A 12,932-nucleotide genomic window follows, 5' to 3' on the forward strand; every position below is an offset into this window, starting at 1 on the left:
ACACACACACTATAGGCGCGGCACTCCCCCGATCGTACGTGCAGCTAAGAGCACGACCACCATCTGCGTCGTCGTCTTCCTCGCGCTCTTGCTTCCTAGCTAGCTCATGCATGCACGTGTGAGCTGGCAATCGGGTCGATCGATGGTGTGCCAAAATACTGCTATATATCGTCGTCTTCATCAGTAATATAATATGCATGGATACGTGAAACCTGCACTCCTGCAGCAAACCGACCGAGTGCTGATATTGCTAGCGAAAAGGATACATAGAATAGTTTGATTTATTTACAGTTAAATAGCCCACACCACCACACCACCAGCTCCTACTGATGATCGATCACGCACGCGGCACGCACCGACCCGATCTCAAAAGGTAGGTAGCTAGGTAGAGTGGATGGATGATGGATAGATACGATGATAGCTCACAACACAAACCTTCCTATAGCAAACTAAGCTAGCTAGTCCCTGCTAATTATCCATAATTACAAGCAAGTCCGCCTTCTCTCTTTCTAGCTCCTGGCTTCCGGCGTGCCGTCCGTCCTGGGCCTGTCCGCCTTCCTGCGGCGCGCCCCGGCCCCGACCCCGACCGGCTCGGGACTGGAGGCCGCGTAGATCTCGGCGATCGGACGGTAGCGCTTGTTCCTGCGGCGCCTCCCGCCCACCTCCTGCTGGTCCTGGCCCTCCTCGTCATCCTCCGCCGCGGCGGCAGCAGGAGGAGGAGGAGGAGGGATAGGGGTAGCCGGCTGTGGCGGCGCGTTGACGGAGCGCGGAGACGAGGTGGAGGAGGCCGACGCGGCGGACCCCCGCGGGAGGGCCGCGGCGTAGGAGGAGGAGCAGCTGCTCTCGCTGAGGTGGATGAGCTGCTCCGCCGCCGCGAGCTCCCGCGCCGTGAACCGCGCCGGGTTCGGGGCCTGCGCCTCGTCGGCCATGGCCCCGCGCGGTGGACTGAGGACGGATCGATCGACGCAGACGCCGGCGGAGGTTGGGAGGCGGGGGGCGGAGCGAGCGAGGGTTGGCCTCCGGCTAACTTCGCGTGTGTCCTGTCCTGTCCCTCCCCCCATCTCTAATTTCCTGTGCTTTTTTATTACTATTTCGTTCGTTCCTCTTTTTTCCTCGGACTTTGGTTGCTTTTTCGGTCTAGGCTGCAGTTCTTCTGGGATGTGTTTGGCTGCTGCGGCGTGACCGCGTGAGCGCAAACCGACCTCTCCAGGGACCAGGGACCAGGGACCAGGCGCTGGGCCGGACGACTCGCGAAAAATGGAAAAAACTCAGGGGGCTCTCCAGAAAACGCATGGTTTTACGAAGAACGGAAGAAGATTTGCCTATCGTGCGGACCGAGGCCATGGATCCCGTCCGCGCCTGTGTGTGTGTGCGGCGATGTGTCGACGAGTTCGTCGGGCCGGGCGGTTGTTCCTCCGGTCCGCGTGCGTCTTTTGCAAACTGTGCCGAGCGCCAGGCGGTTTGTGCAAAAGGGTGGCGTGGCGGGAGCCCGCGGGTAAAAACTCTGTTGTAGGATGCAGTTTTGGATGTGAGTTTATATCAAACTGATGAGTATTTTTTCTTGCGGGTATAAAAATATTATAATAGTGCCCGCAAATCCGTGTATCCACAATGAGATATATATGTGTATGTATATAATCTAACAGTTTTTGAACTAAGTTTTAGTTCAAAAACTGTTGGATTATATAATCTGGACAGATTAAAATCCCAAACAAACACCTTCTTCATCGTGTCAAGAAGCAATCTCATCCCACTTCTTCAATTCACCTAATCAAACACAAAGTATGAAAACTCCCACCCCTTTTAATGAATCACGAGATTAGACTGTCGTGTCTCTAAAATACAAATTAGTATAGAACCATTGAAATTTATATTGTCTCCCAACCAAACACTACATAAATCTATCAAAGTTGTTTTCTTCTCTTCACCTCCAAAGGTCAAATTAATAGACAACATTACATGAGTTGGAGCTTACACACCAACCTTTCTCTACTAAGGGTTGCAGAACAGTGTAGACCTTGGAAACTAATGTTCAACCCATTAGCCAATTCAAAAATGGACTCAGTTCACAGAGAAATAAAAAACAATCCTTGTATTTAAAACTAGTATACTATAATGTTTTTGACGTTTCCTCGTCTAGACATGTATTATTAATAGTTTTTGGGAGCTAAACAATACTATGGTTGTAAAAGGAATGTGGCAGACCGATCAAATCCTTTTGCGTGTTGGTCTTGCTGCCTTCTTGTTGGTACGTGTTACGTACGTACACGCTTACAGGTTGCTTGCAAACGAAGCTCAACGGCCATGCTTTACTGTCGATTCTAGGCTAGCCAAGCAGCAACAAATACGTGTAGAAGGTTCCAGAAGCAATGACTGGTAATAGTAGGAATTCACAAAGAAGTAATAAGCCTATACTCCGCACACAGCGGAAACATTTTTTTTTTTTGCAGTTGCAGGTTAGATTATTTGAATTTGAACACTTGCAAAAGTTTAAACTTCGATCTCAAACATCAGGAAACGTGACAAGCACTCGTTCAAAGCTGTTTTATGCAGGAACAGAGAAAAAAAGGACATATTTACGCGGTGCTCAAGAATTCGGCTCCAAACTTCAGCACTGCTGCTGCATTCGTGTCGGCCCGATCCGACCTCCCGTCCCTTCCCTTCCGCTTCCTGCCACCGGCGCCGGCCGCCTTCACCTGCTTGCTGGTGGCGGCGTAGAGCTCCCACACCAGCCGGCAGCGCTTCCTGGCCCTCCGGTCCACCGGCCCCCCGGCGTCCTCCTCGTTCTCGGCGTTGTTCACGGACCGGGCCGACGACGAACAGCAGTGGTCCACCTCATCCCCGCCGCCGCTGACGCTGAGCTGCACCAGCTGGTCCGCCGCCGCGAGGTCGTCCGCCGTGAACTCCCCGCCGCCCGCTGGCCCCGAGGCCGACGCGAACGACTGCATGGACGAGGATACGGACGCTGGCGGCGGCTTGGTGGTCGCCACCACCTCCATCTCCATTCAGCACAAGAAGCGTCTCTCGCTGCCTGTTTTTAATTTTTTTTTTCTTGATTTGAAAATATGGCGCCGTGGAAGTGGAAGACACGATAACGATCGGAGCAGGAGATTTAGGCCGTGTTTGGATCACCGTCGCTGCTTAGGCGGAGTGTGGCGCTGGACGTCAGTGTCCAAACAGGCCCTTAAACAGCCAGCAGGACGGAAACCGGCCTATCCCCCGCTGCTTACTGGGGCCCGGCTGGCGGATGCGCGTGACTCTCCCTGCTGTAGACAGGAGCCTCCGTCCAAAATATTTATTCATTTGTTCCATTGTTTTTAAATATAAGATTCAGTAGCGCATTAAAATGTCTAGTTTATTTATAATATATTTGAACGTCAATACCGAGTATTTTTTAGTATCGGTTTTGCACACCACCCGATGTCCCTAGGAATATTTTTATTACTCGTTATATCTAAGAATCGATACTAAAGTTTACCTCTTTAATTTCGATACGTGATAGATACGTCTTTATTACCGGTTCTTTATAAGCACCGATACTAAAACACTATTTTCCTCGGCAAAGGTGGACCGGTTTTTTTATACTGGAACTTGTCTTGACTCTCGGAGGTTTTCACCTATAAATACCACCTTCTCCAAGTATTTATTATTCGTGACCACTGAATGCTTGAGCACCGCTGAATGTGTTGAGTTTGAATGTCTTAAGTGTCATTGAGTGTCTTGACTCTTGAGAACTATTGTAGCACTGATGTCGCATCCTCCTAATATCTTTTGCACGCTCATAAATTAAGGTTTATCCATGTTTTCTTTTGGTTTGGTTTCATAGTGCTTACATCATTTATTTTAAACTTCAATTTATTCTATTTTATATGTTTTATAGGAATCATTCTCATATTAATCACGGTGAAGCAGAGAAGAACTAGAAAAATAAAACTAGCCTTTAGGCATAAAATAAGAAAATATGTCTTCCAACTAGCTCTTAGTTGAATATATATTTTTTATTTCCTGCTCTAAGGGCTAGTTAGCGGTAGGAGCTTCTTCATCCCTCGCACGAAACCTTTAGCCTGAAACCCCTTGACCATAGGAAATAAGGTTAAGTAGGTCAGGGAAGAAAGAAATAGATATAACTCAATTATTGCTGGTATCTAATTGTTTATAGCTAAACTATTGTTTAAAAGTGTACACTGAGTAAAAACTCGTGGATGAGCCAAAATCCGACGAATTCGGGTGCATGTTTGAAGTGCACCTACGGGTGCTAGATTTAGATAGACTTTTTTTTTGGTACAACTAGTATAATGCACATGCGTTGCAACGACAGGAAAAACAAATATTACACTTTATCTTAGCCAAAAGGCCTAGAAATGTATGAGTTGAAAAGGAGTCTGACCCTTTTTTTATAGCTCACTCGATCGCTCGTCCTCATTTAGCCAGCGGGGGTGGTAGTATGCGAGAGCTTTGTGCTGGGTGCGGCTTCCTACCGTGTTAGTCTTGAGAGGTTTCTCACAACCCATCTATGGGCTTCTTGTCTTGTCGTGTTAGGCTTGGGTGGTTTTCACGCCCTATCTATTGGGTAACGACCCACTGGTTGGAGAGAGAAACAGATCTATACGCTTTGCGTGTGACGCAGGACGACCGTCAAAACTGGTGCTCTAAGGGCTAGTTAGCGGTAAGAGCTTCTTCATCCCTCGCATGAAACCCTTGGTTTGGAACCCCTTAACCAACTAAGGTTAAGTAGGTCAGGGAAGAAGGAAATAGATATAACTCAATTATTGCTGATATTTAATTGCTCATAGCCGAAGTATTGTTTAAAAGTATAAACTGAGTAAAAACTCGTGGATGAGCCGAAATCCGATGGATTTGGGTGTGCGTTTGAATTGCACATACGGGCGCTATCACAGACGGATTTAGATAGACTTTATGGATACAACTAATACGATGTCCTTGTGTTGCAACGACAGGCAAGAATAAATTTTACATTTTATCTTAACTAAAAGCCCTAGAAAGGTATGAGCTAAAAATGAGCTCGAGCTCGTTCGGTCGTTCGTCCTTCTTTAACTAGCGGGGTGGTATGCGATGCATGCTGCTTTCTGTCGTGTTGGGCTTCTCATTTATGGGATTCTTAGGCTCTCTCTAGCAGATAGTATAAAATAGGGGACACGGAATTGTAGATGACATTGTTTGACACTGTTTACAGAGTGTATTCTGAAATAGGGGATGAGATATGGATGAGATAGGGATCTGCTGGAGATAGCCTTATCTTGTTGTGTTGAGCTTGGGTGGTTTTCACACTCTACGGCCCACTGGTAGGAGAGGGAGAAATAATCCTACACACGTGTGTCACGTAGGACCGTCGAAACTAGTGCTTTAATGCTTTATAGTACTCCCTGCTCCAAAATATAAATCGTTTTAGACTAATTACGCATTTATTAAGTAACATATAAATGTAGTTTGTATGTATTTCTATATCTATTATCATTTAAATAAATATGGACAGAAAAATAGGCAAGAAAGAACTATATTTTAGGACGGATGGGTAGTAGAAAAGATATTGCGGGTTGGTTTTTCTTCACCCATTTCAGATCCAACTGATTGCCATCCTAGCGGCACTGCTCGTAGGGATGTAAACGGAAGAAAATAGACGAAAATATCTCTCTCATTTTCGTATCCGTAGTTTACCTTCGGAAACGGGATCGGGTCCGGAATAGACGGGAACGGAAACCGGAGCGAGATAAACGAAATTGCGAGAAACGAACGGAAACGGAAATACTAACGAAAACTCGTAATTTAATACAAACACAAATGATATTGATGGTTGACTAGTGATTGATTGGCGAGAAAATAACATAAAATAAATAGATATAGAGAGGCAACATTTTATTGTTGTTTGGTTGCTAATGGTGTATATATATACCTATATCCGATGTTGTTTAAGATTTTAGACCTATTGTAATTGAAAAGAGCCTATGGTTATAATGGTCACTTGTGCTATAATTTGTCACCTAAAGACACGAGACTATAGTTTATATACTATAATGCATATTAGGCTACGGAATAAATACGGGTTCAATCTAAATAAAAACAAGATCCCGTAAAATGGATAGAAAATGTCACACCCAGTTTTAGAAGGCAAACCGAATGCGAACCATGTACGTGTCAGGATCAGCAATTCACGTACACAACAGTTACATAACATGGACATCATCACACAGTGCTCAAATAGTATTAAAAAGGGAAATAATAGTCGATTACATCATATGTCTGAGACATCCACATAGTCTTTACAATAGTCAAAGTGCGAAAACGAAACGTAGATAAACGCGGCCTTCACAGGCAGCCGACTAGGGGTTGCCGCTAACCCACACCTAGAACTTGTCGTAGTCTTGGAACTCCTGGAAGTCTCCTTCCACGGCTTCATCTTCTCCTAAGCAGTGGTTGCAATGCGGACAACCTGGGGGGGTTTGGTGTGTAGAGCAAGGGTGAGTACACATCAACATACTCAGCAAGTGTCCTGTTTGGCTGTAGTGGACTAGCTTTATGTGAGGGTAAGTCAAGCAATTGCTTTTAGTTTGTCAGATTATTATTACTAGTAGAGAAAGCCAAGTTTTAGGATTAACCCACGTTATTAACCCAAACGTACTCTTTCCAAACGGAAAGAATACCACTTACCATTACCAGAGTCAAAACCAAGAACCATCAATCTCATTGCCACCTGCAAATCCGAACATCTCTGATCAAGTACCACTAATCACTAGAGCTCCCTTGGCCGCTCATAACCGCGAGCACGGCTGATATATCAGTTTCAAACACTCTGCAGAGGTTGTGCACTTTACCCACAAGCCGTGATTTCCCTTTCTGTTCGGAGATCATGACTCTCCATTGATCACTACCAAGGTGACCCAGCAGGGTATCACTACGTAGCCTTTACAAAGATTCCCCAAGGCTATAGCCGCCCGTTAGGTTTCCTAAATGTACTGCACTCCTCCCCAAGGGACAAATCAACCTTGGCAGAGCGAGCCGCATACACCGAGCCCCATTGACGGCACAACGGCTAAGCGAACTACACCCCGGTTCCTCTAATTACTCAGCTAAGGGCGTCCCACTCCACCCTCATGGTTGCACTATTTTCCCGGGCGGTCATCCAACGAACAGGTCCTTACGGAGAGGCACTCGAGAAACCGCTCAAGCCCCCTTGAAGGTCACAAGTATAACATCATAATAAAAGAGGGGAAAACAGCGTATCATTGATAATTCTCATCATGTTCATTGATTAGAGTTAAGCAATAGCATAAGACTAAACAATAATAATCTAACCCAAATAGGTAAACAAGGACATGGATAACAAAAGCTAGTCAATCCTTAGGTATAAATGTGTAATACGGGAGGTGAATTAAAGTATGTATAGGACAGAGATAGGTCAAGGGACACTTGCCTCCACCAACCGACTGCTGCTCAGGGGCTTCTCCTGCGAGTTCTTCGGGCTCTTCAACCGGATCGTTCTCTATGCAAGCGCAAACATACATACATCCACACATTTAATACAAACGAATAGTACACCATACAATAGAATGCAGTAAATAAACAGATATTCCACGCGGGCTCGCAATTAAGGCTAAGAGAGAAAGAGAAAAAAGACAGTCGAGAAACGATCACGTTACATGATTATAAATTAAACTACTCGCTTAATAGAAGTGCATTAATTTGGACACTACGTTTAGCATAAAGTAAAATCAAGTTCCACATTTAATTATTATAAACAATTGAAGATGAATGAAAGGGAGTGGTCGCACGTCGAGACGTTCGACACGACATTTAGATTGAATTAAGAAGTAAACGACTCGCCGCGCGACAGAGCGCACAACGAGACACTTGCATTAATTATAAAGAGACGTTAAGCATCGCGCGACGAAGCGCACGACGACATACGTCAACAGAGCTGAGTTTAAAGCGAAACGTCGCGCGACCGGACGCGCGATGTCGCACATTTAAACAACCTGAAATCAAAATGGATCGTCGCGCGGCGAAGCGCGAGACACAGCACATTAATAGAATATGAAATTAGACAAATTCGTCGCGCGACGAAGCGCGCGACGTAGCATGCTAACTAACGGAGTTTGAAATCAATTACAAACCAAGAATATTCACCGCGCGCGTGGGTTTGCGCACGCGAGAACGCGTTAGGGGGTAAACGAGGCTACGTGAGTCGCGTCGGGGCCGGGACGCCGCGTGCAGGGGGCTGAAGGCCGCGCGCAGGGGGCTGAGGCCGCGCGCAGGGGCCGCGCCGAGGGGCCGGGACGCCGCGCCAGGGGCTGGGGGAGGGACGGGCCGCCGCGAGGGGAAGGGGAGGGGCGGGCTACCGCGCTGCCGCGGAGAAGGGAGCGGCGGGGCCGCTGCGCCACCGCGGAGAAGGGAGGGGCGGGGCCGCCGTGCCGCTCGGGAAAGGGAGGGGCGGGGCCGCGCCGCCACGGGCAGGGGAGGGGCGGGCCGCCGTGCCGCGGGGAGTAGGGGCGCGCCGCCGCGCAGGGACGCGCGCGCGCAGGGGAGAGAAGAGAGGGCACGCGCAGGGGGAGAGAAGAGGAGGGAGAGGGAGAGAGAGAGAGGAGAAGGGAGGGGAGCTCACCTCGGGATCCAACTCCGGCGATCACCGTCTCCAAAACCTAGGGCACCACGGGAGGGAGAGAGAGGTTGCTGCGCGGGAGAATTCGAATGAGCCAAACGGATCTGGGGGAGGGGGGCACGCATGGGGTGGGCAGGGGCGCCAAGGGCGCGCGGCCCGGATCGGGCTGGACCGGGTTGGGTCGGGCCACTTCGCGGATCGAAACCCACGACACGCACGACCATTAAACGAAATTAAATTGCGAACCAAAATCCGAAACAGAACGAGACGAACACGCGACATCAGACAAAGAAATGCGCTTCGGCATGATGCAACACCCATATGACACTTAGGTTTTGTTCATGCACGACACGGACACCTGTCACTATACTGGTTTGAAATTGGGAAGAAGGAGCGGAACGGGAAGAGAAAAGAGAGTAACGCCCGAATTTGGTTCAGGGCGTTACAGAAAACCCCCCTGTTTCAGTTTTTTCGTAAATGCAGAAATGGTCGAGTCAAATGTAGAAAACGGTAAGGGTTGAAACGGGGTTTTACGGTCTGTTTTCAACTCTAACTGTTCGAAATTGCATCTCGGAGTACGAAATACAAGGAAATAAAAGTCCTAGATGGCTTCTTTGATGGCCCTTTAATGCTACACACAGATACGAATTCGAATGTCACAGTTTACCATATTTTAGTCCGAATTTGAATACGAATTCGAATATCTTCGGATACAAATACAAAATGGATAGTCGAATACGAATTCTTATTCCGATATTTACTTAATTCCACTCAAACAACATAGCCTAAAATTTATGTGGATTTTTATTTAAGTACAAGTTTATAAATAGTCAAAAGCAAATTTAAATTAAAATAGATTTCTGGTGATCCTCCATATCCTAGTCAATAAAACTATATAAATAATATTTTTAAACTATCGAAGTATATAACAAAAGATAAACACAACAGGTTATTTAATAAGTGTCACTAGGTGAGTGCCCGTGCGTTGCAACGAGAACATATAATGACATGATGACTTATGTACAAATGTGTGTTATATTATTGTGAGAAAATGTTTCATAATCTATTTATGATCTTAGCCATAGATAAATTTTGATATTTTAATCTAGCTATTTCACCACTACATTGCAACCATTAGTATCACACGGACTTCTATATATGATTTTAATAATGTCATGTCAATTGCATCATTTAAATGCTAAGACTATCACAATAAATTACAAACTTATACACAATTTCTAAAGTGAGGCGTTTTCTGAACAACCGACAGTTTCTGAAGCTGAGGCACCTTTCGAAGCTGGAACTGCGCTGCGCTAGGGCTATCACTGCTCTGTTGTTGTGGTGTGCACCCTCATTATTGCTCACAATCAACACACCGTTGCCAAACTTCTGCTGATGGGAATTCAGCCCACGAGCCTGACTCCAACTGAAATTCTGGAAACCTTTCTGGACACTCGGTAGTAATGAGGTTCCACCAACAGCACTCCTCTGCTCCCATGTCCTCTCATCCACCTTAGAATTAGATACACCGACCGCCAGCCCGACTGAAGGCCGGCCAAGGTTCAAATCCTTCCCAAAGATCTGTTCATACAACATTTCAGGAGGTAATGAAACATGAAACTTTAAGTTAGTATGTAATATCATTCTCACTTGTATTTCTGTTCTATGGATGGAAATGGGGTTATCTCTATTAAAAATAGTCAAAATTGAAGGAAGTGTCAAGTTTAGGCATAAAAGATAGACCCGATGTCATATAATGGAGAAAAATATTTTTAGGGCCATAACCTAAAGGTGTTGTAGCAAACATGAAGTTTCAAAGGATTGATCTTTCGTCCGAAGATAATAGATAGACCAAAACTTAGAAGAACATGTTGACGTGTATTGTTTAAAACTTTAACTCAAGGCAAATGTAAGTTTCCAGTACGTCATTTTCTTAGGTTGGATAAATATGAACACTCTAAGATTAACATTAGTTTTCGTGGAATGTAGTATACGTTTGTTTCTTAAAAATAAGAGGTTGTACAAGTTTTTACCAGCACACTACCACTTTTCATCTTGGTTCAAATCTTCATCCTTATGATGTGTGTGCCACTGCCCACTGGTACCTAAAATAGCAGTGTCAAAAGGTGGGAATTCACGATCAAAACAACAAAAAAGATAAAGAAGCTCTTGTGGTGAATTGAATTTTGTTTGTCTCAGAGATTTTTCTAATAGCCATAATTGAATCTTTCTTCCAAAAATAAGCATAATTGATTGTCAAAAATCAAGGTAAAAACTCTGTAATAAAACGACTCGTTCGAGAGCATCTAGAACATCAGGACTTCATACCTCACATGATATTGTACTTATTTGTGTAGACTGTGAACTGGAAATAGCTGATTCAGCAGCAGAGAAATACAAAAGGCGATTAGCAGAAGATTCTAGAATACCTCTTTTTTGTGCAAAGATTTGCCCTTTCCCACAACCTTCCCTGCTTTAAGCAAGTAGTTTCTTGCCCTCAAAAGTAACCAGATAAGTTGCTTAAACAAATAAACAACAAATATGTACTTCAAACAAGAACCGGTTGCCTGTGGGGCTTGAGATTGGTTTACCTCTGAATCGAAGGCAGCCGCCACGTCTGGACTCCATACAACGATTCATCTACATACGATACACCTCCGGCCCGACGGGGCTTCTTCAGCTACTTCTGGGGGAGCAGTGGTAGGAGTGAGGCCGCCGCTTCCGATCCCGGGCATCACGACGCTGGAGAACGGACCTGCGCGCAGGGGGGTTGCAGATCCGAAGACGTGTGGGGGGACGAAGGGGCGGCGCCGGACTGATCTCACCACCTCTGCCAGCCGGAGTGGAGCACTTCTTCTCTAGGAGCTCGTCGAGGTTCATCTGTTGCTGCCTACACTCCTGGCTGCAGAAGGCCACCTCACCATGTAGATGGTGTCACGGCCGTGGCTGAGGCGGCGCTTGGGGAGCACGCAGGCCTTGAGGAAGGCTGCTGTCTATCCGATGGGGATCTTGTCAGCATCTCAGACAGGAGCAATGAGCATACAGCGAGAACAAGTCACGGGACGTGAGAGTCCGTCGTCCAAACGCTAAGGTTACTGAGCCAATATGGGCCAAGTAGTGGGTCAGCTATGTATGGGTCGCTTGATGTTCTAGCAGTACTATATAAAAGACAAACACTTGTGTAATAGGGCATGAACAATTTAGCTATCAAACATCAGACAAACTCGTCTTCCTCCCAGCTATTCCCTTCTCCAAGTCTCATTCTCCTCTGAGCTCTTCCTCTCCGATCCCCCTTCTCAGGTGTTGCTAACATTTGGTATCAGACTAGGACTCGATCTCGATGGAGATCGCGATGCAGGATATTCTAGACGCACTGGCGCGCATGGAGGCACGCTTGACCGATGCGCTGGTGGGTCGCTGAGGCGAGCAGTACGCACGCGAGCACACTTCCCCCTTCGACGGATCCGCGCCTCCTTCTTCCATCGTCAACACACAGTACCGCGACGAGGCAATCCTTTCGCCTCTCGTCCACGACGACGCTGCGAAGGTGGCGTCCTTGGATTCAGGAAACAACTTTGGCCTACAGCAGACCGCCACGGTGCTTGCGTTCCTGGGGTCCGACGAGATGCCTTCATCGACCACGCTCCTCGCTGGCTCGGTATTCGACCGCTTCATCCCGCCACTCTACGACGACGACCGCTACACCACGCCACAATCGTCTATCGGTACTATCGCCAACCCTGACGACGACCTCCTCTAGGAGCTCGATGGGTTGGACGAGGACGCCGCGAGCGCCAACGCGGCTGACGATGATTCAGACGCTGTCCACGTCCATGCGCCGCTCAACCCCGACGTGATGCTCGACTCGAACGTCGACACTAGTGGATCACCGTGCTACCCGTGCCTCCCCGAGGGCGCGACGCTGTTCCGTCGGAACCCGGATGAGAAGATCCACGATGGGCTCATCGGCGGCATCAGCCAGCACATCTGGAGCATCACGGACGAGGTCGAACACACGACCTCAGGGCTGGTCCAGACGCTCATCGCCATCGACAGGCACTTCGACCTCATCATCAAGGCGAGGATCAAGCACTTGGATCCGTTACCTCCGCTCGTCCCCAACACCGACGCAGAGGAGGAGGTTCTCACGACCACGTCCACCAGGTGTTCGAGAATGGGCCTCAACCGTGGCGCATACTTCGTCCCCAACCTCCTCGTGGTCTGCATCATGGGCGCGCCCAAATCCAACGAATACAGCACCAACCGCGTCCTGCACCGCACGCGGCTACAGCGCCGTCCGCTCCAGCACCTGACCGTC

General features: G+C 47.4%; 1 protein-coding gene and 1 pseudogene across 1 annotated transcript; one reads left to right on the forward strand and one right to left on the reverse strand.

The window, feature by feature from the left end:
* Positions 1 to 265: 265 nt before the first annotated feature.
* Positions 266 to 1,050, reverse strand: LOC100278196 (uncharacterized). The gene is given in 1 exon segment (NM_001151552.2): positions 266 to 1,050. A coding segment is annotated over 1 exon segment (420 nt). The 5' UTR covers positions 930 to 1,050; the 3' UTR covers positions 266 to 509.
* A 10,904-nt stretch (positions 1,051 to 11,954) lies between these two features.
* LOC103643218 (uncharacterized) lies at positions 11,955 to 12,927 on the forward strand (annotated as a pseudogene).
* Positions 12,928 to 12,932: the final 5 nt, after the last annotated feature.

Source organism: Zea mays, chromosome 1 (genome assembly GCF_902167145.1).
Source record: "Zea mays cultivar B73 chromosome 1, Zm-B73-REFERENCE-NAM-5.0, whole genome shotgun sequence".
Lineage (NCBI taxonomy): Eukaryota > Viridiplantae > Streptophyta > Magnoliopsida > Poales > Poaceae > Zea > Zea mays.